The sequence below is a fragment of the Pleurodeles waltl genome, chromosome 5 (assembly GCF_031143425.1).
Source record: "Pleurodeles waltl isolate 20211129_DDA chromosome 5, aPleWal1.hap1.20221129, whole genome shotgun sequence".
Taxonomy (NCBI): domain Eukaryota; kingdom Metazoa; phylum Chordata; class Amphibia; order Caudata; family Salamandridae; genus Pleurodeles; species Pleurodeles waltl.
Genome location: NC_090444.1, coordinates 1,716,569,085 through 1,716,594,825, shown reverse-complemented (window position 1 = coordinate 1,716,594,825; position 25,741 = coordinate 1,716,569,085). Strand labels below are relative to the sequence as shown.

At 48.1% G+C, this 25,741-nt stretch overlaps 1 protein-coding gene across 5 annotated transcripts in view; it reads right to left on the bottom strand.

Moving 5' to 3' along the window:
- LOC138296696 (adhesion G protein-coupled receptor F5-like) overlaps positions 1-25,741 on the bottom strand; it is a 1,100,568-nt gene that overhangs the window by 248,931 nt on the left and 825,896 nt on the right. For all 5 annotated transcript variants that reach the window (XM_069236068.1, XM_069236070.1, XM_069236069.1 and 2 more), the window contains one exon: positions 23,875-24,027. In XM_069236068.1, the coding sequence (XP_069092169.1) occupies positions 23,875-24,027 (153 nt within the window). The remainder of the gene's footprint in view (positions 1-23,874; positions 24,028-25,741) is intronic.

The window sequence follows — 25,741 nt, the reverse complement described above, 5'->3', positions numbered from 1 at the left end:
GAGGCAAGGACTTACTTCCTCCAAATTTGGACAGCTGGCCAATGGACAGCCTGGGTCACTTGGGTCCACCACCTGTGTTCCAGGGGCCAGGCTCGTCAGGATGAGAGGGGTCCCAGAGTATGGGTGACGCTGAAGATTGGTGCCTGCTGAAGCAAGGGGAAGATTCCGTCGACCCACATGCGATTTGTTCGTGGCTTCCAGTGCAGGATGAAGGCAGGCAGCCCCCAAAGCATACACCACCAGGAAACAGTTGAGAAAGCCGGCAGGATTCGGCGCTACAATGTCGCTGGTAGTCTTCTTGCTACTTTGTTGCAGTTTTGCAGGTGACCTGGAGCAGTCAGCGGTCGATCCTTGGCAGAAGTCGAAGAGAGAGGTGCAGAGGAACTCTCGTGAATTCTTGCAAGTCGTTATCTGAGGAAAAGCCCACTGGAGAGACCCTAAATAACCCTCGGAGGAGGATTGGCCACCTAGGCAGGTAAGCACCTATCAGGAGGGGTCTCTGATGTCACCAGCTGGCATTGGCCACTCAGAGGCCCCCAGAGTGCCCTCACACCTCTGGATCCAAGATGGCAGAGGTCTGGGACACACTGGAGGAGCTCTGGGCACCACCCCTGGGGTGGTGATGGACAGGGGAGTGATCCCTCCCCTTTCCTTTGTCCAGTTTCACGCCAGAGCAGGAACTGGGGGTTCCCTAATCCAGTGTAGACTGGCTTATGCAAGGAGGGCACCATCTGTGCCCCTCAAAGTATTTCCAGAGGCTGGAAGAGGCTACACCTACCCAGCCTTTATCACATATTTCCAAAGGGAAAGAGTGTAACACCCTCTCTCAGAGGAAATTCTTTGTTCTGCCTTCCTGGGACTGGGCTACCCAGACCCCAGGAGGGCAGAACCCTGTCTGTGGGGTGGCAGCAGCGGTAGCTGCAGAGAAAGCCCCAGAGAGCTGGTTTGGCAGTACCCAGGGTCCATAGTCGAGCCCAGGGTATGCATGGAATTGGCACCCCAATACCAGATTTGGCATGAGGGGACAATTCCATGATCTTAGAAATGTTACATGGCCATACTCGGAGTTACCATTGTGAAGCTACGTATAGGTAGTGCATGTGTGTAATGGTATCCCCGCACTCACAAAGGGCCAGATGTATGATTCTGGCCCATTGCGATTCGGTAATTGCGATTTTTAAGAAATCGCTATTACCGACTCGCAAAGGGCCATGTATCACATTTGCGAATCGGTAATAGCGATTTCTTAAAAATCGCAAATGCAATTGCCGAATCGCAAATTGCGATACTGGCCCCATTCGCAGCTATGGGCCTGTTGGCCCATAGCTGCGAATTTTTTGCATTTCTAAAATTGCGATTTCTGAACCAGAAAAAAACATGTTTTTTTAACATGTAAAGTACACACATGCCAAAAGGGCATGTGTGCTTTACATGTTACATTTAAAAATGCAGTTTTACTGCATTTTTAAATTTTGCACCAGGTTACCACCTGGTTGCAGACCATGGTATTTTGCATGTGCAAAATACCATTCTCCAAAAAATCGCAATTTGCAAATTTTTGCAGAATTGCCTTGCGACCTGGATTTTGCAAATCGCAAATTGCGATTCGCAAAATCCAGGTCGCAACGCAAAAAAACGCAATTTTTGCGATTTCTATTTTGTGGCCTGCGAATGCCTTTGATGCATTGCAGACCACGATTTTGCACTCGCAAACGGCCGATTTCACCGTTTGCGAGTGCAAAATATTTTGATACATCTGGTCCAAAGTCCGGGGAAATGGCCCTGAACTATGTGGGGCACCTTTGCTAGTGCAAGGGTGCCCTCACACTTAGTAACTTTGCACCTAACCTTCAGCAAGTGAAGGTTAAACATGTAGGTGACTTATAAGTTATACGTTACTTAAGTGCAGTGAAAATGGCTGTGAAATAACGTGTGCGTTATTTCACTCAGGCTACAGTGACAGTCATATGTAAAGGTTTGTCTGAGCTCCCTATGGATGGCAAAAGAAATGCTGCAGCCCATAGGGATCTCCTGGAACCCCAATACCCTGGGTACCTAGGTACCATATACTAGGGAATTATAAGGGTGTTCCAGTGTGTCAATTGAAATTGGTAAAAGTGGTCACTAGCCTATAGTGACAAATTTTAAAGGCAGAGAGAGCATAAGCAGAGAGGTTCTGATGAGCAGAGCCTCAGTGACACAGTTAGTCACTACACAGGTACACACATTCAGGCTACAAATTATGAGCACTGGGGTCCTGGCTAGCAGGATCCCAGTGAGACAGGTAAAAACAAACTGACATACATGTAAGAATGGGGGTAACATGCCAGGCAAGATGGTACTTTCCACCCCCCCATCCCCAAATGAGGGACAATAAGGCTAACCTTGCCCAGATGAGTCTTAATTGTCTGAGTGGAAATATCGGGAGAGTCCATCTGCATTTGAGTGGGTACTCCCAGGTCTATGTTCCACTTATAGTCCATTCCCTGTAGGGAGATGGACCACCTCAACAATTTAGGGTTTTCACCTTTCATTTGTTTAAGCCATAATAGAGGTTTGTGGTTTGTCTGAACAATAAAGTGAGTACCAAAGAGGTAGGGTCTCAACTTTTTCAGGGCCCAGACCACAGCAAAGGCCTCCCTCTCTATGGCAGGCCAACGCTTTTCTCTAAGGGTCAACCTCCTGCTGATCAAAGCAACTGGTTGATCCTGGCCCTCAGTGTTAAGCTGTGATAGAATTGCCCCTACCCCTAATTCAGAAGCATCAGTCTGAACTATGAATGTCTTGGATTAACAATGGGTTTTAGGACAGGTGCAGAGCACATGGCCTGTTTGAGCTCATCAAAAGCCTTTTGACAGCTAGCTGTCCATAATACCTTTTAAGACATCTTTTTGGATGTGAGGTCATTAACCCCTTATGTGCCGCGGACGTAATGTTTACGTCCCGCGGCACAGTGCTCCTGTGCCAAGGACGTAACCATTACGTCCTCGGCACAGAGCCTAGGGATTTTCCTTTTTTTTGTATTAGTGTGCTGTTTGTGTGTGGGGAGCGGCCCCTTGGGCAAGGGTCGCTCCCATTTGGGGGCATGTTTGAATGACCATTTAATATTTCTAGGCTGATCTGCCCCCAAAGGGGGCAGGAGCCACTAGACGCCAGGGATTTTTTTTGTGTGTTTTACGTTTAAACTTTTTAGTGTTGGGGAGCGGCCCCTTGGGCAAGGGTCTCTCCTTTTTGGGGGCATGTTTATTGTGGCTTTTTAGGTTTGACTCTTTTGATGGGGTTGATAAGGAAGCCATCACTGGCTTCTTATTGGTCTACTAGTCCCTTGATGGCAACAGCTATAGTTCTGCAACAATGAGTCGTAATCGGTATTTGCTTCTTCTTAGGATGCTGCATTTTATTGACAATGCATTAGCCTTGCCACGAGATCACCCTGATTCTGACCGTCTTTTTAAGATTAGGCCTGTCCTTGATAATTTTGTAGATCGGTTTTCAGAGGTCTATGTTCCAGCCAAAGAATTAGCTGTGGACGAGTCTTTGGTCCTCTTCAAGGGTTGTTTGGTTTTTAGGTAGTACATTCCTAGCAAGAGGGCAGGATGTGCAATTAAATTGTATATGCTGTCTGAAAGTAGTACAGGATATGTGTATAATTTCCGTGTCTACACTGGTAGGGATTCCAGTATTGACCCCCCTGGTTGTCCTCCCACTTTTGGAGTTACTGAGAAAATTGTGTGGGAACTTGGTAGACAACTGTTCAACAAAGGTCACCATTTGTATGTAGAGAACTTTTACACTGGAGTGCAGTTGTTCAAGGAATTGTTTAGAGTGGACACTGTTGCTTGTGGCACAATTCATTGTAACCGGAAAGGCTATCCAAGGGAGCTTGTCTGTAAAGAACTTGAGAGGGGACAGTGCAGTGCCTTGCGGAATGATGAGCTGCTACCTTTGAAGTTTTCAGACAGGAGGGATGTCTACATGCTAAGTCTCAATGATGAGAGTACTTCCCCTGTGACTGTTTGGGGCCAGGTTGCTGAAGTGTGCAAAGCAGTGTGCATTTTAGATTATAATAAGCACATGGGAGGAGTGGATAGAGTTGATCAGAGGTTGGAACCTTATACTGCTATTCGTAAGTCTTACGTTTTGTATAAGAAGTTAGCAATTCACCTCTTCCACTTAGCAACTTTTAATGCTTTTATTGTGTTTAAGGATAGGTCTCCAGAGTCAAAGATGACATTTGTGAAATTTCAGGAGTCGGTGATAGAGAGCCTTATTGTGGCGGAACAGGCCAGAGTTCCTAGAGAAGCAGTGGTGGAGGACGTGGCTAGGTTGAAAGGTCGCCACTTTGCTGAGCACATTCCTCCCACACCCAAAAAAAGACTTTCCAGCTAAGAAATGTAGAGTGTGTTTTCGAAGAGGTATTCGGAGGTAGACTCAAATGTACTGCCCAGATTGTCCTTCAAAGCCTGGGCTGTGTGTGGGTGGTTGTTTTAAGAATTACCACACCCAGAAGAATTACTGGGAACAACCATGAGTATAAACTCATGTCTGTTTTGTATTTTCATGTGTTCAGTTTCATGGTTAGCATTTCTGTCATGTACTTAGAGCTTTTGTGTTTGTAGTTTTGTAATTATTTCTGATTAGTTAGGGGTTTCTTTGTTTTAAAAAAAAAAGTGATGCCATTGTGTGTGGAGTAGGACTTGGCTGAGGGTGTACATAGTGTACATATTGACTTGCTGTTGGCTGCTGCAACACACTGCCAGCCAAACACCAGTCCACACACTCCCATTAGCTGGTGTGATTGTTGTATCAGGCATGTGGGCGTATGTAAGTGATGGGCCCTTAAGTGGCACTGTCTGTCGATGCGAGTGTTGTAATGTGCTGGGCCTGTGGCTGGCGGCGTGAATGGTCTTGTGCGTGTCATGCATGAAAGGTGTGTGAATGGACTGTAAAGCGGTTGGTGCCTTGCCGTGGCTTTACAGCTCACGAGCTGTGAGACATTGGTTCAATTTTTTGGCCTTTCAGTTATTGACAGTGCATTTCATTGTTGTGAAATCTCTTGTTAATAAAATTTGATCCACTGAACCATTACTCACCCTCGTGCCAAATCCAACCAGTATGTGTGGTAAAAATGACAAAACCTGCTCTGCTACAAAACCTGCTCTGCTGTAATCAGGCGTCCCAGCACACCTGTGACACGCTAGGTGCCTCGGGTGGGACCCCGATGATGAAGCATGCCACCAACTTGGTTGGTGGGTGAGGGGTCTTTTTCACATAACCTAAGTGTGTTTCTTTTCACAATTTTAGTGTTTGGCACATCACAGACGTATGTGGACACATCAAAATGATATATTACAAAACTACCTGTGTTTGGGGGAGAGGGGGCACCTATGTTTTTGGCCCTGGGTGCGGCTTTCATCTAGGGAAACCTACCAAACCCAGACATTTTTTAAAACTAGACACCCCAAGGAGTCCAGGGGGGAGAGGCTTGCGTGGATCACCCAACATTTTCTTACCCAGACTCCTCTGCAAACCTCAAAATTTGCTTACAAAAGCATATTTTCCTGACTTTCGTTTGTACGATCACCGCTCCAGCACAAAATTCCTACTCCCAGCGTTCCCCTCAGTCTCCCAATTAAAATGAAACCTCACTTGTGTGGGTCCCCAAAGCAGAGTCAGCCTAAAGATGCATAAAAAAAGAATATGTCCTAATCAACTCGCTGTGCTATCCCCTCTATCTCTACACGTTTTTGGCCTTATTCTGTTGCAGGCACCTAGCCCACCCACACAAGTGAGGTATCATTTTTATCAAGAGACTTGGGGGAACGCTGGGTAGAAGACACCTCTGTCTTCTGTCAAAAAATGGGATGTTTCCACGTTGTGTTTTGGGGCATTTCCTGTTGCGGGCGCTAGGCCTACCCACACAAGTGAGGTATCATTTTTATCAAGAGACTTGGGGGAACGCTGGGTAGAAGGAAATTTGTGGCTCCTCTCAGATTCCAGAACTTTCTGTCACCGAAATGTGAGGAAAATGTGTTTTTTTGGACACATTTTGATGGTTTGCAAAGGATTCTGGGTAACAGAACCTGGTCAGAGCCCCACAAGTCACCCCATCTTGGATTCCCCTAGGTCTCTAGTTTTAAAAAATTCACAGGTTTGGTAGGTTTCCCTAGGTGCCGGCTGAGCTAGAGGCCAAAATCTACAGGTAGGCACTTTGCAAAAACACCTCTGTTTTCTGTCAAAAAATGGGATGTGTCAATGTTGTGTTTTGGGGCATTTCCTGTCGCGGGCGCTAGGCCTACCCACACAAGTGAGGTACCATTTTTATCGGGAGACTTGGGGGAACAAAGAATAGCAAAACAAGTGTTATTGCCCCTTGTCTTTCTCTACATTTTGTCCTTCCAAATATAAGAGAGTGTGTAAAAAAGACGTCTATTTGAGAAATGCCCTGTAATTCACATGCTAGTATGGGCACCCCGGAATTCAAAGATGTGCAAATAACCACTGCTCCTCAACATCTTATCTTGTGCCCATTTTGGAAATACAAAGGTTTTCTTGATAGCTATTTTTTACTCTTTATATTTCAGCAAATGAATTGCTGCATACCCGGTATAGAATGAAAACCCACTGCAGGGTGCAGCTCATTTATTGGCTCTGGGTACCTAGAGTTCTTGATGAACCTACAAGTCCTATATATCCCTGCAACCAGAAAAGTCCAGCAGACGTATCGTATATTGCTTTAAAAAATCTGACATTGCAGGAAAAAGTTACAGAGTAAAACGTAGAGAAAAACTGAATTTTATTTCACCTCAATTTCAATATTTTATTTTTTCAGTTGTTATTTACTGTAGGAAACCCTTGTAGGATCTACACAAATTACCCCTTGCTGAATTCAGAATTTTGTCTACTTTTCAGACATGTTTCGGTTTCTGGGATCCAGCATTGGTTTCATGCCCATTTCTGTCACTGACTGGAAGGAGGCTGAAAGTCCCAGTAAAATGCCAAAATTGTGTAGAAAAATTGGGTTTTCTGATTCAAGTCTACCTGTTCCTGAAAGCTGGGAAGCTGGTGATTTTAGCACCATAAACCCTTTGTTGATGCCATTGTCAGGTAAAAAAACAACAAGCCTTCTTCTGCAGCCCCTTATCCCCATTTTTTTAAAAAAAACAAAATTTTCACTGTATTTTGTCTAATTTCTTGGCCTCCTTCTGGGGAACCCACAAAGTCTGGGCACCTGTAGAATCCCTAGGATGTTGGAAAAAAAGGACGCATATGTGGCGTGAACAAAAAGTTATGATGGCCTAAGTGCGAACTGCCCCAAATAGCCAAAAAAAGGCTCGGCACAGGAGGGGGAAAAGGCCTGGCAGCGAAGGGGTTAAGAGGGGCAGTCCCTCCACTAAGCCATCAGCTTCAGTGGTGGAGAAGAGGTCAGGGAGAGGGTCACTCTCTTCCTCCTGCCCCTCATCAGTGGCCATGAGCAGGGTTAAATCACCGTTGTCATAATAAGGTTTCAGGCGATTGACATGAAGCACCCTAAGGGGGCTTCTGGCAGTGCTCATGCCTACTAAATAGGTGACCTCACCTTTTTTCTCCACAATGAGATGGGGGCCACTCTGTTTGTCCTGGAGTGCTCTGGGGGCCACAGGCTGCAATACCCACACCTTCTGTCCTAGGTGGTACTGAGTCAGGACAGCCTTCTGGTCATGCCATTGCTTTTGGAGGTCTTGGCTGGCCTGAAGGTTTTTGCTGGCCATTTTCATGTACTCAGCCATTCTAGATCTGAGGCCAAGTACATAATCCACAATGTCTTGCTTGGGAGCTTTTAAAGGTGGTTCCCAACCCTCCTTTACAAGAGCAAGGGGACCTCTTACAGGGTGTCCAAAGAGGAGTTCAAAGGGGCTAAAACCCACTCTTTTTTGGGGTACCTCCCTATAAGCAAAAAGGAGGCATGGCAACAGGACATGTCATCTCCTCCTGAGTTTTTCAGGGAGTCCTGTGATCATGCCTTTGAGAGTTTTATTAAACCTTTCAACCAGTCCATTTGTCTGTGGATGATAAGGAGTAGTCAATTTGTAAGTTACACCACACTCCTCCCACATAGCTTTGAGGTATGCAGACATGAAGTTGCTACCTCTGTCTGATACCACTTCCTTAAGGAAACCCACTCTGGAAAATTTTCCCAGGAGGGCTTTTGCCACTGCAGGAGCTGTAGTGGTCCTTAAGGGTATAGCTTATGGGTACCTAGTGGCATGGTATACTACCACAAGGATACATCTATTTCCTAAAGCTGTTGGAGGGTCAACGGGGGCAACAATGTCAACCCATACCTTCTCAAAGGGCACCCTAACCACTGGGAGTGGAATTAAGGGGGACCTTAGGTGCGCCACCAGTCTTGCCACTGGCTTGGCAGGTCGCACAGTAGCGACAAAACTCCTTGGTGCCCTCTGACATATGAGGCCAGTGAAACAATGGAACAAGTCTGTTCCACGTTTTACTCTGGCCCAAATGCCCAGCCAAAGGAATATCATCAGCCAAAGTCAGAAGAAACTCCCTACACTGCAAAGGGAATGACCGATCTCCTGGTAGCTCCAGGCTTAGGGTCCCTTGACTCAGTATAGAGCAGGTTATCTTCACAAAAGACTTTATGGATATCAGTGATATACCCATTCTGCTGTTTGACAGCTTGTTGTCTTAAACCCTCTAGTGTGGGACAGGTCTGCTGTGCCACAGTCAGCTCTTCCCTAACCAGACCCCCTGCACCCAAAAGCTCAGCAGTGTCTGCTGCCAGCTCATCTGGTGTAGGTTCTGCACAGGGATAGGATTCCTCTTCTTCAAAAGGGGAATCCTCTGGAGATGGAGGGATAGATTTACCCTTTCTACCCCTAGCTTTTGGGAGCACTTGGTCCATTATTCCAGGATCCAAAGTTCCCTGTCCTCCTTGCTTCTAGGCCTGGGCCCTTGTGAGAGGAAATATATGCCCTGGAATGCCCAGCATTGCTGCATGAGCCTCCAACTCCACTTCGGCCCAAGCTGATGTCTCCAAATCATTGCCAGGTAAGCAGTCTACATGTACATCAGTAGCTACCACAACTTTCTTTGGACCAGTAACCCCTCCCCCCCAGTTGAAATTCACAACAGCCATGGGGTGGTTAAGAGTGTTGTTATGAGCATCAGTCACTTGGTACTGCTGACCAAGTAGGTGTTGTTCAGGAGCAACCAGTTTCTCAATCACCATAGTGACACTGGCTCCTGTATCCGTGTAGGCCTCAACCTCAACGCCATTTATTAGGGGAAGTTGCTTGTACTTACCCATATTAAGATAACAAGCAACCAAGGTGGCAAAATCAATACTACCTGAACCCTAGTGACCTGGCCTTTTGGAGTGAAAGGTACCCTACTGATGTGTGACCCCCTCCCACTACCAGCTTCACTAGGTGGCCTGCTAACTGGAAAGTCTTTGGAAGTACCCTCCCCAGAGTCCTCAGGGGCCTTCCCTGATTCTACCTGGGTACCCCCCTCCTCTACCTCCTGATCGTGGGTTTGGCCAGTCTGATTCTGGTCACTTTCAAGGAGAAGGCTAAGAAGGAGATCTTTGGTAGGGTTCTTACCAATCCCTAAACTCCTTTCTATACAGCGACCCCTCAAACCTTTAAAGTTTAAATGTTCATAAGTTGTCTGCAAAACTTTGGGAGTGGCCTCTACTACAGACATAGTTTAAAGAAAGAGTTTAGGGAAGAAAGAAAAAGTTTAGAAAACTTTTAAAGAAAAGAGAAAATCTTTTTCACATTTTTCTGAAACTTTTTAGAAAGATCTTAGGAAGAAAGTAAGACTGTTAAGGTTAACTGTGTATACTTCTAAGTATTTAGAATATGGTTTTCTTATGAAAAGCACCAATGAGAAAGTAGTGAAGCAATTACAAGTATTTATCCCACCGCTGCACCACCAATGGAGGTTGGCCTGGCTTATATTGGGTACCAATGGTACTTACACCTGGTGCCAGGTCCAGTTATCCCTTATTAGTAGATTAGTAGTGTTCTAGCAGCTTAGGCTGATAGAGGTAGCTATAGCAGAGCAGCTTAGGCTGAACTAGGAGACATGCAAAGCTCCTACTATGGCACTTATATCATATAGGTACTATGGCCCTCATTACAACCTTGGAGGTCGGTGATAAAGCGGCGGTAATACTGCTAACAGGTCGGCGGTCAAAAAAATTGAATTACGACCATGGCGGAAACCGCCAACACAGACAGCCACTTTAACACTCCGACCGCTACGGCGGTAGCAACAAACACCACAGCGGTAACCTCCAACAGACTGGTGGAAGACAATGTACTGCCCACACTATTACAAGGCACCAATCTGCCAGCTTTTCCGGGGTGGTACCAACGCCATCAAAAGCACGGCGGAAACAGTACACAGAAGGGAAACCACTCACCCCTCGACACTCAACAAAGAACCAGGAAGCCTTGGAGCCCGAACTACAGGTGTTACCAATGTTGGTGCATCTTCTCATCTACCAGGAGTACGAACGGTGAGTACTGCACCTAGCACACAGGGGAGGAGAGGAGGGAAAAGACACCCCACCCACAACACACACACACATATCCAATCACATCACAGATACATCCCGTCACCCCCTGGAAGAACGCAAGGACCAAACAAAATGAGTTTAACTAGTGTAATATTCGAACAATCAGGTAGCCCAAGAGAACAGTAAATAATCAGTATACACAAATATTTACAGCAAGTACACAAGTCCGTACACTGTCCCATGAAATGTCCGTGGACCAGTGGTCCCAAAAAGCATGGGCGAAGCCCACACATGACACCTGCCTCAAAATAGAGAGAACACTGCAGGGGCATCAGGTCGAAAAAAAACAGCCACCTCAGAAGTAGGTGAGGGGGGCACCTCAGCTGGATGATGGGACGACGCCACTGCTCCTCGAGGGGGCTCCATGCCCACTGCCTGGTCCTGGGGAGGGCAAAGCCACAGTCTCTCAAGTGGGTCCACTGCCCACTGCTTGCTGCTGGGGAGTACAAACCCACAGTCTCTCAAGTCGGTGACATGTTCCACTGGTTCTTGAGGGGGCTTTGTGCCCAGAGTGCTTCATCCTGCAAAGGAAAGGGTGAGTGGAAGCTTTTCTCCACTAGTTCTGGAGGGGGCTTTGTGCCCAGAGTTCTTCATCCTGCCAAGGATAGGGTGAGTGGATGTTTTTCTCCACTGGTTCTGGAGGGGGCTTTGTGCCCAGAGTGTTTCATCCTGCTAAGGACTGTGTTAGTGGATGCTTTTCTCCACTGGTTCTGGAGGGGGCTTTGTGCCCATAGTGCTTAATCCTGCAAAGGACTGTGTTAGTGGATGCTTTTCTCCACTGGTTCTGGAGGGGGCTTTGTGCCCAGTGATGCTGCTCCTGGGGTTTGGCATGTTGACTTTGTCTCACCTGTGTGTCAGAGCCACGCAATGTACCTGGAACAGGTAGCATGATACTCCATGGAGGCAGACCCACACTACATCCTGCGTCAGTGCTGGAGGTGGTCTCTCAAGTGGCATGTCCAGGACGTCACCTGTAGTATCTAACGGCTGCACACTGGGGATGGAGCTGACGTCCGACAGAGTGGCATCGGCTGTGCACGTGGCAGTGCTGATGGTGGTGCAGGCGGCAGTGGCTGCGGCGGAGATGCTGCCAGTGCTGGCCATGCTGCAAGTGACTGTTGTGGTTGATGGAGACACCATGCCATCTCCGGCAGCATCAAATGGCTGATACTTGGGGAGGATGCTGCAGACTGACGTTGTGGCAACGGCAGTGCCGGTGGTGGTGCAGGTGGCGGTCAGAGCGGCGGTGGTGACTGGAGTGCATGTGGCTGCCATCCCTGATGAGTTGGTGGTCACCAGCCCCTCACCAGGTGACATTGTGCTCAGAGGTGATGTGCCCTTTGGCTTGTGGCCCTTCCCCATCTTGACAGTCGCAGCAGGGACCTTGGCACTGTCCACTCTGTGTTTGTGCGAGGCCTTGCTGGGTGGGTGGTGTGACTGTCCCCTGCTGGAAGCCAGTTCCTTTTTGAGCTTTGCAGGTGGTGGAATAGGGTGGTCCTTCTTTTCGGTCGGTGGCACACTGGCAGTTCTGGCAGTTCTGACGGGTGCCCCCTTTGACCGTACTGGAGTAGCAGGGACCACAGCGGATTCAGATTTGGTGGCTGAGGTGCTGGGCTGGGATTTGGACATCCTGGCCCTATGATAAGGACAGGGGAAGGTGTAAGGAAGAGCTCCAGGTCAGCTAGGTAAATTTGTTTGGACACACTGGGACGGGAAGATGGAGCAGGTTTGGGATTGGAGGAAGAGGTAGTGTTCGTAGGAGGTGTACGTCTGCTGAGTTTGGGTGAAGGTGCATGGGTTGGAGGCTGTTGTGAGGTGGATGGCTGTTGAGTGGGTGTGTGCCTGCATTTGTTTACTTTGGGAGGAGGGCTCACAGACACACTGGGAGAGGACAAAGGGGGCATGTGAATGGTGGTGGGGGTGGTGATTGCACGTGAGCGGTGTGAAGTGATGGGCGTGCTGGTGATGGAGGTAGTGGCTGAGGATGTAGTGCATGCAGGTGTGAGTGGAGATGAGACAGGGAGGGAGGTGGAGGACGTGGAGGAGGGGGACACAGTGTAGGAAGTGGATGTTGGTGTGTCTGCATGGGTATGGTGCTTGTGTGAGTGGCTGTGGGATGTGTGACGCTTATGTTTGCCTGAGCCACTTTTGTGTGTTGATGTGTGTGCATGCTGGTCTGATGGTATGCTTGGGATAGGCTGACGTAGAAGGGATTGGGTCTGGGTAGAGGAAGTTGGAGGGGGAGGCTGAACACAGGGACAATGGCTGCCATCAGTGCTGAGGACAGAGCCTGAAATGCTCTCTGTTGGGCTGCTACGCCAGAATGAATGCCCTCCAGGTATGCATTTGTTTGCTGCACCCTGGATGGCATTCAGAATGGTTGACTGCCCAACAGTGAGGGATCTCAGGAGGTCAATAGCGTTCTCACTGAGGGCAGCAGGGCTGACTGGGGCAGCCTCCTGGGTGAGCGGGCACGGGAAACACACTGAGGGGCTGCTGGGAGGGTAGTGCTGGTAGGGGGGTGGTGGCTGTACCTGTTGTTGCGGTGGGCACAGAGGTGCCTGCCACTGCAAGGGTGCTCCCATCAGAGGAGTAGTCACTGTCGCTGGTGTCCTGTCCCCGTCGTGGAGCTCCCCTCGCCCTCCATCCCATTGTTGCTTTCAGACTCCATAAATTCACCCTCCAGGGCCATGTGGGATGCAGCTCCCTCTGTCTCCGGTGCCTCTGCTCCTCCGCCAGATGATGCTAATGCACCCAAGGACAGGGTGACAAAGAAAGCTGGGGGGAAAAGACAGAGGAGACACATGGTCAATGCCAGCAACACCACTACCGTTGGCGCACACAACACACAGGGAGCAGCCCTATGCACTAGGCCATGCACTACCAGTTAGTAGGAAAATCACCTGCCCATGGGGGACTATGCCTAATCCCATTTGCTGCACACCTGGAACTCACAGGGGGCTGACTAGTTGTAGATGGCCACTACCACTATTGGGGTTTGAGTACCACAGAGCCTGCCAAACAAGGGACCTACCCTACAAAGTTCGCCCTGGCCTAGGGGAACCCACAGCCCACATCCCCCACCTAGACACCTCGTAAAGCACGTAGAGTCAGCTGAATGAGACTGTACTCACGCCCTTGTGGCTGCTGTGATGCCCTCAAGCACCCATCCAACTTCGGATATGCCACCGCCAGAATCCGGAACATCAGGGGGGTCATGCTGCGATGGGCACCCCTTCCACGTTGAAAGGCCATACCCAGCTGGGCCTCCACTGTCTTCTTGCTCCAGCGGCGCAGGTCCTCTCATCTCTTGCAGCAGTGGGTGCTCCGTCTATAATAGACCCCCCAGGGTCCGCACTTCCTTGACAATGGCACGCCAAATACCCTTCTTCTGGTGGGCGCTGACCTTGAGTAAAGGTATAGGATGGAAGGAAATTACTCCCACGTCCGGTTTGTCATACTCATTGCCCACCACTTCTCACCCATGCCCTGATACACATACACTCACTATCCTCTCATGCAGGCCTCAGCTCCAAACCCCACATGTATCTTCCATCCACACCATGTCCCACGCATCATGCTCACAGTGTACTCACCTGTTTGTCTGGAGGACTGTAGAGTAGTGTGTCCTGGGGGAGGACCCCATCCACTAGTCTCTCCAACTCCTCCGAAGTGAAGGCAGGGGTCCTTTCCCCAGACACTCGAGCCATTGTCGCTTCCAGACACAGGTCACAGCAGCACTTGCAGTGAAGGTCCTCTCCTGTTGAAGGTCAGGTATCAAGTGAGTGAACAGATAGAAAATGGCGGTCACATCCACGGCGGTGCATACTGTCACCACCGGCGTACATTGTCATTGGCACCAGGAACCCATAGGGCCCAATGATAATCAGTGCTGAACTGCGTGGCGGTCTTCGACCACCTACCGCAAAGCTGCACAATGCCAGCGCATTTACCCCATTTCTCCTTGTCCCTCCTTACAGGTCAGGCAGTCGCCATTTCAGGGTGGCACATGGCATGGCACCTAACTGCGTCACAGCATATTTGGGCAGAAATACTGACAGACAACGCCACACATGTATTTACTCACATTACTCCAAAAACACTTGTGCAACCTATGAGGTACATGACCCTCGGCTCACCATTCTCCTCCAGAGGGCACATCCGCTGGGGCACATGATGAGATGGCATCAACCTCCGGTGTACAGACCCCTGGTGGACCTGTCGACAATGGAAGCCAGACACATCATTATCACCTACAGACTTGATTGTGCCACAATCCAAGAACTGTGTGCCCAATTGGAGCCTGACCTGATGTCAGTTATCCGCCATCCCACAGGAATCCCCCGTCTAGTGCAGGTTCTGTCAGTGCTCTATTTTCTGGCAAGTGGTTCCTTCCAAACAACAGTGGCCATGACATCAGGGATGTCTCAGCCAATGTTCTCTAACGTGTTGACCAGAGTGTTATCTGCCCTGCTGAAACACATGCACAGCTACATTGTTTTCCCCCAGGTGGAGAATTTTCCCACAGTCAAAGCTGACTTCTATGCCCTGGGACATATCCCGAACATAATTGGTGCCATTGATGATACACATTTGGCATTTGTTCCCCCCCGCAGGAATGAACAGGTGTACAGAAATCGAAAAAGCTACCATTCTATGAATGTGCAGATGGTGTGTTTGGCAGACCAGTATATCTCTCATGTGAAGACCAAGTATCCTGGCTCTGTGCATGACGCTTGCTTTGAGGAATAGCAGCATCCCTTATGCGATGGGCCAACTCCAGAGGCACGTGTGTGGCTAATAGGTGAGCCCAAGGTCCCCACACAGTATGAATAGGTGTCTGGGTATGGGGTAGTCCCTAAAGGTTAGTGTGTGTCTAACAGATATCCAGCAACATTTGCAGGTCTCCCATGGCTACTGACCCCAGTGAGGAATCCCAGGACAATTGCAGAATGCTACAATATGGCACATGGGCAAACTAGGCGTATTATTGAGCAGAATTTCGGCCTCCTGAAGGCCAGATTCCAGTGCCTCCATCTAACAGGTGGCTCCCTATACTTTTCACTGAAGAAGGTATGCCAGATAATTGTGGCATGCTGCATGTTGCACAACCTGGCTTTGCGATGCCAGGTGCCTTTTCTGCAGGAGGATGGGCCTGATGATGGTATTCTGGCAGCTGTGGAGCCTGTGGACAGTGAGGAAGAGGATGCAGAGGACGAAGATATTGACAACTGAAACAACATCATCATGCAGTACTTCCAGTGAGACTCAGGTAAGAGACTGCCACTGCTCATCTCATATCTGACTACTGTAGGACATTGTATAAGTCAGCCTCTTAACCTCTGTGTATGGACCCTGACAGTTCACTTTGGCTTTCCATTTCACAGATCTTGGTACCTCATTCTGCCTTCTGCTATGTTTACTGCTGTCCAACAACTGTCATACATTGGTATGTGCAAATGAACATTAACATTGATATTTGTCGAAGAAGTTGTAATTATACATTTGCGAAAGTACAGAATGACTCCAGATTGTTTTGTGATTCAAGGGTGTTTATTTATGGGCTAATGTGTATAGGGGTATGTGGAAGGGGTTGGGGTGATGGTGGAGGAATGTCCATGGTAGAGTCCAGTCTCTTGGTATCACAGGTGCATTGTCCAAGGGGGCATAGAAAGTGGAGCAATGGCAGTTCAAGGTGGACAGGGTGACATAGTGGGACAGAAGGAGAGTCTTATTTCCTGGTGGGGGTCTTGGCAATGTTCTCTGTCTTGTGCCTGGATCGCAGGGACCGTTTGCGGGGTGGTTCTCCTTCTGCAGGGGTTGAGGTGCTGGTGGCCTGTTGGTCCTGTGGCGGGACCTCCTGTTCACTGGCGCTGGCAGACATTGAAGGTTGTTCATCGTTCGGGCTGGTGTCAGGGGCCCAGTGGTATGCCACTGTCTCCCTTATGGTGTTGGCCATGTCTGCCAGCACCCCTGCAATGGTGACCAGGGTGGTGTTAATGGACTTCAAGTCCTCCCTGATCTTCAGCTACTGTTCCTCCTGCAGCCGCTGGGTCTCCTGAAACTTGGCCAATACCGTGCCCATTGTCTCCTGGGAATGGTGGTATGCTCCCATGATGTTTGAGAGAACCTCGTGGAAAGTGGGTTCCCTGGGCCTGTCCTCCCCTTGTCACACAGCAGTACTCCCAGCATCCCTGTTATCCTGTGCCTCTGTCCCCTGAACTGAGTGCCCACTGCCACTGACCCCAGGTCCCTGATTGTCCTGTGTTTGTGGGGTTGCCTGGGGTCCCTGTAGTGGTGGGCACACTGCTGATTGACATGTCCTGGGGACAGTGGCATGGGCCTGCTGAGTGGGTGCTGTGCTGGTGTTTCCTGAGGGGGGGGATTCTCTGGTGGTTTGGGACTGTGGCAGGGGAGCCGACTGTCCAGAGGTCCCTAATGGGCCGGGCTGGCCATCCTGATCCAGGTGTGCAGAACTGCTGTCATCACTGTGGGCCTCTTCTCTGGGGGGACTGGATATGGCTGGCACCTGCTGTCTGGTGACGTTGGGTAGGGGTCCTGTTGGGGTGTAAATGCATTGTTATTGTATCTGTGTGTGTCATCTTGTGCAACGGGTGTGTTTCCCTCTACTACTATGCTTGCAATTTCGCCTTGGCCCTTGTCTGCGTGGTGATTGTGTGCTCTGGGTCAGTCTCTCCCTTGGACATGCTTTGGTGATAGGTGTCCATGCAGGTCTGTGATGGGTGTCCATGCATTGTTGTAACATGCAGGGCTTGGTATTGGGATGTGTGGGTTGTAATTGTGGTGTGTATGTGAGGTGTTGGAGTGATGGGTGTGAGGGTAGGGGTTGGGGATTGTGATGGCATGCAGATAGGGTGGGGTGCATATAATAGTAAAGATATGGCTTACCAGAGTCCAGTCCTCCTGCTACTCCTGCGAGGCCCTCAGGATGCATGATTGCCAAGACTTGCTCCTCCCATGTTGTTAGTTGTGGGGGAGGAGGTGGGTCTCCACCGCCTGTCCTCTGTACGGTTACCTGGTGTCTGGATACCACGGAATGTACCTTCCCCCGTAGGTTGTTCCACCTAATCCTGATGTCATCCTGTGTTCTTGGATGCTGTCCCACTGCGTTGACCCTGTTGACAATTCTCCACCATAGCTCCAGCTTCCTAGCAATGAATGTCTGCTGCACCTGCGATCCGAATAGCTGTGGCTCTACCCGGATGATTTCCTCCACCATGACCCTGATCTCCTCCTCAGAAAACCTGGGGTGTCTTTGAGGTGCCATGATGTGGTGTGAGTGATGTGTGAGGTGATGTGTGATGTGATATTTGGGGTGATGTTTTGGGGTGTGTGGTGTTTTGTGCATGGATGGTGTATGAGGGATGGTGTGGTGTGCCTCTGGATGCTGGTGTTGTCTTTGCTTTTCGCTCTCTCTGCTTCTTCCAAAACTTTTGTTGTAATGGGTTGTGGGTAATGTGGGTGTGTGTTTTATAGTGGTGTGGGTGTGTGGGTGTGGTGTGTGTATGTGTGTCCGGTGTGTGTCATTTGAATTGTCCAATGTGGTTGTGTTTTGTAAATGTGTGTGTATTTTGAGCGCGGTGGTGTGTACCACCATTGGTTTACTGCGGTTGAATGACCGCTGCGTTGATTCGTGGGTCGTGATAGTGTGGGCGTATTCCTGTTGGTTTGACGGTGTGGGTTTTGGTATCGCCAATTTATCACTGACCTTTGGTGTGGCGGACTTGTTTGGGTGTCTGTATTGTGGAGGATTTCTAAGTGTGGGTCATAATACCCGTAGCGAATTTCCGCTGCGGTCACAATATGTTGGAGGCCGTCAGCACGGCCGTCAGCGGACTTTACCGCTAGGGTTGTAATGAGGGCCTATATCATAAGAAAGACAATACTCAGAGTTACTGAAAACAAAGGTACATTCTTTTAGTAAGAATGTGCCAAAAATATCTCAGAGGATATACTCCCTCAGGAGGTAAGTAAAATACACAAAATATACACACAAACCAAAATCAGGTAAGTAAAACAGTCAGAAAGTAGTGCAAACACTGTATAATACAATAGGATGCAATAGGCCGAGGGGCAACCCAAACCATATACTAAGAAAGTGGAATGCGAACCACGAATGGACTCCTAGGCTAGTGTAGTGTGTAGAGGGTCGCTGGGAGTGTAAGAAAATGCTAAGGGTGTCCAAGATACCCTACCCCAAGACCCTGGAAAGTAAGAGTAAAGTACTACTATTTCCCCAAAAACACACTAAAGATGTGACAGAGGATTTTGCAAAGACCACAACCGACTGCAAAGCACTGAAGATGGATTCCTGGACCTGCAAAGGAAGGGGACCAAGTCCAAGAGTCCTGAAAGTGTCCGGGGGGGGGGCAAGAGCCCACTAAACCCCGGCTGAAGGTGCAAAATGGATGCCTCTGGATGGAAGATGCTGAAGATTCTGCAACACAAAAAGTGCTAGGAATGTCTCCTTTGTGCAAAAAATGTCCCACAGAGTGCTGGAGGATGCAGAGATGTTCCCTTGGCAAAATACCATGAACAAGCCTTGCTAGCTGCAAGAGTCACGGTTTAAGAAAAAGGGTGCTGCCCGGGCTAAGGAAAAAACAGGATGTCGCCACTTGGGAGAGGAGACAGATGGGGCCCTCTGCAGCATACAGAGCCCATGCACAAGAAAATATCACCTGCAGACGTCCTTCAACATGGGTTCAAGATGTCTGAACATGGTGGTTGTCTCAACACTGCAGAAGAGGGTCCCACGACACCGGAGATCAACTCAGGGAGTTAAGCATTGTAAGACATAGTGCTGGGGATCTAGGCTTGGCTGTGCATGCAGGATTTTGTGGAAATGTGCACAGAAGCCTTTGTAGCTGCAGTCCATGCGGTACACAGGATTACTGTCTGGAGAGGGAAGGCAAGGACTTACCTCTTCCAAATTTGGACAGTTGGACCACTGGACAGTCTGGGTCACTTGGGTCCACCACCTGTGTTCCAGGGGCCATGCTCATCAGGATGAGAGGGGTCCCAGAGTACCGGTGAAGCTGAAGTTTGGTGCCTGCTGAAGCAGGGGGAAGATTCAGTTGACCCACAGTAGGTTTATTTGTGGCTTCCAGTGCAGGATGAAGGCAGGGAGCCCCCAAAGCATGCACCACCAGGAATCAGTCAAGAAAGCTAGCAGGATTAGGCGCTACAATGTCGCTGGTAGTCTTCTTGCTACTTTGTTGCAGTTTTGCAGGCATCCTGGAGCAATCAGTGGTCGATCCTTGGCAGAAGTCGAAGAGAGAGGTGCAGAGGAGCTCTGGTGAATTTTTGCAAGTCGTTATCTGAGGAAAATCCCACTGGAAAGACTCTAAATAACCCTCAGAGGAGGATTGGCCACCTAGTCAGGTAAACACCTTTCAGGAGTGGTCTCGGACGTTACCTGCTGGCACTGGCCACTCAGTGGCCTCCAGAGTGCTCTCACACCTCTGGATTCAAGATGGCAGAGGTCTGGGACACACTGGAGGAGCTCTGGGCACCACCCCTGGGGTGGTGATGGACAGGGGAGTGGTCACTCCCCTTTCCTTTATCCAGTTTCGCACCAGAGCAAGGACTGGGGGTTCTCTAAACTGGTGTAGACTGGCTTATGCAAGGAGGGCACAATCTGTGCCCTTCAAAGCATTTCCAGAGGCTGAGAGAGGCTACCCCTCCCCAGCCTTTAACACCTATTTCCAAAGGGAGAGGGTGTAACACCCTCTCTCAGAGGAAATTCTTTGTTCTGCCTTCCTGGGACTGGGCCGCCCAGACCCCAGGAGGGCAGAACCCTGTCTGTGGGTGGCAGAAGCGGTAGCTGCAGAGAAAACTCCAGAGAGCTGGTTTGGCAGTACTCGGGGTCCATAGTCGAGCACCGGGGATGAATGGAATTGGCACCCCAATACCAGAATTGGCATGGGGGGACAATTCCATGATCGTGGATATGTTACATGGCCATATTTGGAGTTACCATTGTGAAGCTAAATATAGGTATTGCACGCGTGTAAGGGTGTCCCCGCACTCACAAAGTTTGGGGAAATGGTCCTGAACTATGTGGGGCACCTTTACTAGTGCAAGAGTGCCCTCACACTTAGTAACTTTGCACCTAACCTTCAGCAAGTGAAGGGTACACATATAGGTGACTTATAAGTTACTTATGTGCAGTGAAAATGGCTGTGAAATAACGTGTGTTTTATTTCACTCAGGCTGCAGTGGCAGTCCTGTGTAAAGGTTTGTCTGAGCTCCCTATGGGTGGCAAAAGAAATGTTGCAGCCCATAGGGATCTCCTGGAACCCCAATACCCTGGGTACGCAGGTACTAAATACTAGGGAATTATAAGGGTGTTCCAGTGTGCCAATTGAAATTGGTAAAAGTGATCAGTAGCCTATAGTGACAAATTTAAAGGCAGAGACAGCATAAGCACTGAGGTCCTGATTAGCAGAGCCGCAGTGACACAGTTAGTCACTACACAGGTATACACATTCAGACCACATACTATGAGCACTGGGGTCCTGGCTAGCAGGATCCCAGTCAGACAGGCAAAAACAAACTGACATCCATGTAAAAATGGGGGTAACATGCCAAACAAGATGGTACTTTCCTACAGTAGGGGTATTGGGTTGTAAGGGTGTGTTTAGGGTTTACGGGTGGGCAAGGGAATTGGGTGGTAAGGGTGATTTTAACGTTTAAGGATGGGTAGGGCTATATGGTGGTAAGGGTATTTTTTTAGTTTTGGGGTGGGCAGGGGTATTGAGGTGTAAAAGTATTTTTATAGTTGTTGGGTGGGTAAGGGATATGGGTGGTAAGAGTGATTTCAACATTAAGGGGTGGGTAAGGGAACTGGGTACCAAAGGAGTTTTTTGGTTATAAGGGGAGGTAAGGGTATTGAGTTGCAAGGGTGTTTTTATGGTTTACGGGTAGGAAATGGCCATAGGGTGCAAAGTTTATTTTTAGGGTTTAGGAGTGGGTAATGGTATAGGGTGCAAACAATGTTTTTGGGGCAATGGGTGAGTAAGTTTGTTAATACTTAGGTATTATTCGTAATACCTGAGTATCACTGTAATATCAATTTATATGTTTCATTAAAAAATATACCCCTGGGATCAGATGCAGGGGGCTTGGGGGCAAAGATTTGATAAGTATTTTGAAACTTCAAAGTGCAGTATTTATTTTTCCTTTGAGATATAAACATGTAAATGATAAAATTGGCATTTACAAAAAACAAACACATATATACATTTTTATTCAAATTATTAGTTTATTATTATATATTTAGGTTTGTGTTTATAGGTTGTTTTTTTTTATTGTCACTCACGTTTGTCAGTAGGTGGCAGTGTTACACTGTAGTGGAATTCCAGCACTGTTTATTCATAGTAATATTGAAAATCCAAAGCAATAGTATGCGTAGTATAAGTGTGCGTGCTAGTTGTTTGCGTGGTAAGTGTATTTTTAATGTAAGCACATGTAAACGCATGGTATTGCTATGCGTGGTAAAAACTACAATGTAAACCATGCGTGGTAATGTCGTACCACCCAATTAAAAAGTCCTGCAGGCTGGCATAACAATTAAAAGTGTGCTCTTCATAGAAGAGACAGGTGAAATACCTGTGTGAGGTAAGAAATAGACTTACATGAGGCCTATCCCATTATGCTGCTTAAATCTGAAGGTTTGCTCTTTTGGGAGATAGGGCGTAGTGATTATGGTAGATTTGGCAGTCAGAAGTGACAAACCTGACAGAATAAATGCGTTACAAAATGCAAAACTTGCTTTCTGACCACGCTTTCTCAAAGGTTAAAGAAAAGCGGGAACAAGAAAATTTTAAAAAATCGCTATGTTGCGTCAGTGTGTCATAGGGCTTTCTTTTCTTATGGTGGGTGTGGATTGGCATGGGTGGCAACCCAAACAAGAGGATGGTGGTGAGTGCGACGGAAGAGGTATGATCGGAGACAAAAAATAAACAAATGCTATGACGCCACGTCATAGCACTTTAGTTTTCTTATGGGGTGGGGGCAACACAGACAACGGAAGCATGGGTTTGTAATAGGGTAGGCAACAGACAACAGAGGGTGGGTGGTGGGAAGAAGCATAAGGAACAAGAAGGAGGAAGTGGAATAAGCAACAAGGAAATAAAATACCTGAATCACTGTGGAAAGAGAACAATTCAGATGAAGCAATCAGTACTTGGTCAGTGCTCCTGCTGAAAGATGAGAAGGTGAAGCAGGTCTGCACTGCCAAATTAGAAGGCAGCAAATAAGAATAACATTGAAGCCAATGAATGGTAAGCAGTGGGCAGTCCCCAAGTCCTTTGCATAACACAATATTTTTCGCAAGCGAGAGCACATGAGCTAAAAAGGGCTCGACACTGGACGTAGAAGAACCTCTGCAGTTAAGGGGTTAAGAACAGAGGTTTGACCAAAAAAAACAATATTGAGTAAATTGAAAGCCTTCCTTATTTTAATGGGAAAACAAAGGTTTCTTTTGTTCCACATATGATCAGTAAGGGCCTGATTCACAAAGGGTCTCTGCAGTTGTAACTGTGGCCCCAAATTCGTGGCTGGACCTCCTCAATGAGAAACTGCAGTGCGCAGGTCCCACCACAACTGCGGGGTCTCTTACACGGGTGCAACTGCCCTTGTGAACCAGGCTCTGAATATTGTGTGACTATGGTTCATGTTCCATAAAAGATATATTTTGATAAAGCCCTCATGCTTATTAGGCATTGATTTTACATCACACACACAGATATTGAGGAGATCCTGTATCCATGTCTTCTTTAAACTGAGCTCCATTTTAATGAAACTTTCTTGATGGGACAAACCACCCTGGAGGGAACTCGAGTTCATTACTTTGCTTGGCCGCTCCGTGCAATTTGGGGCGATATACTGACCCAACCACTTTCAAATAACACCCTCATCCATTTTTGTTAATCTCAAATTGCAGACTGAAACTGGTAATGTGAAACAGGAACTGACAAATGTTGTGGTACACATTAGAGCACACTTCTTCCGATGTTTAATTAGTAACAATAGAACTTTGATTTATACATAACAAATAGTTATTTTCATGTTTTACTATGCATTAATATTGTAATACAGTTAAGTAAGACGGCACTTGTGAATATTTCTTCCAGCCCCTCCCCTCTTTCTTAGTTAACCCCCTGCATACCTGCAAAACGTGAGCCCCCCTCCCATTTTAGGGCCAAAAGAAGAACATTTCCCTGACAACAGTCTCATGTACAAAATGTGAACGACATAGCTACCTGTGAAGTATACCAATTGGATTTCTTTACTTGAGACTTCACTTTTCAATGTGTTTGTGAATTTGCAATATATTTCCACAGTGTCACGCTCTGCGGGACAGGTGCTGTGTCTGTAGACTAAACTGTAGCGGGTACCATCTTGTTTTGCGAGAACTGAAAAGCAAGCCGTAAAGAGAAAGCTTTGAATTGCAACATTTGTATATGAAACTGTCGTTTACATTTGTCACAAATATGTACTTGTATCGATGTATCAGTTGTGTTTAAAATGCATATCACGCCAAAGCAGTTACTGGAAATCTGGATGCAAAACAACATGATCTTCTAAAACGCGAACAATTATATGCGCCTCAATGAACATTAAACTGAATTAATACAGAATAGCGATATGATGAATTATTCTAAGAAGAACGTACATAAACAAAAAACAATCCTTACAATCATCTTAAAACGCATTCACTTCTATTTCCCCTGACGCAAGTTGCACATTCAATTAGGCAAACATGATTGGGAACTGGGCATGATGCGGGCTCGTGAAAAGCACTTGTAGGAGTACATCTAAATGGCACACGCACCACTGTGCACATTAATGTAGTTTATGGAAAAAATGAAGAAACAAGAGGCTCCGCCTCGGGAAACCTGGGTATCAGGAATTTACTAAAGCATGCACTTGGACTAAGAAGCACTGTGGCTGAACTGGCCTCTAAGTGGGGCTGTCCCACCGCCCCTCCCAAAACCCCGTCCGGTGGGGATCCCCGTGCACAGGCGTCAGCAGTTGGGCTCAGTTTTCAAGACTTCTGCCACAGACATCATCTGTCTCAATCTGATCACTATCCCTGCAGCGCACTGCGTGGGGCCACCAAAAGAGTGTCCAAGAGGTGTCTGGTTACCAGTTTCTACATTTTCCAGACCACCTTTTCAAATGTGATTCACATTGCTATATGTGGGCTTGTCCTCCTCACCTCATTACATTTATCTGTGCTTTCATGAAAGAAGATGTGTTGGCAGGCCAGAGTTAGAGGTCGGTAATACCGCACCCTGTGTTAAGAAGATCAAGGGCTGGTTACATATACGGCCCACTTTTTCTGTTTGCACAGTGGTGAACCTTTAAATAGGTGCGCCATTTGCAAACAGGAAAAGTGCATTGTATTACCATGCATGTGCTGCCCCAAGGGCAGCTGTGAACTCGTGCCATATGAGGAGAGGTGGGAGGGAGTGGCAGCAGGGAGGAGGGAGGGGAGGCAGCGAATGGGAGAGCGGGGGGCGGGGCCGCAGGGATGCAGCAGCGGGAAACGGAAAAAACTGAGGTGGAGGGAGGGGGGCGGGGCCGCGGATGCAGCGGCAAGGGCCGGGAAGAAGTAAATAAAAAAAAAAAGCAAAAACCTGGATGCAGTGGTGAAAGGGGAGCGACCTGCCCGGAGCAGGGTCAAGGGTCGCTCAGGCAGCAAGCCCCTTGCACTTTAAAGAGGAAAGAGAGATCACCTTGCAGGCGGGTGCAGTGAGTGACTGCACCTGCCTGCAAGGGGATATCTGAAGGGTCCATGGGACCCCCTTTCTCCCCTCTAAAAGGCTTACTTTAGGAGGCATACTTAAAGTGCACAATCGTTTTGTGGGACACTTTCAGTGCGCCTCCTAAAGTAATGTTTGCCTCTGTGCCCGTGTTCATAATACAGCACGAGCACAGAGGCAAAGTGATTCTCTCATTTGCATAGGGCCCAGGGGTGGCTCCTCCGCGATGGCGGAGGAGCATAGCCCCCCTCCTTCAGCAGCAGAAGCTGCAAACCTTTTACAACTAAAGGACAATAAACTATGTTTATTATCCTTTCTGTTTCGAAAGGAGTGAGCCAAGGGATGACGGGGATGAGGGGAG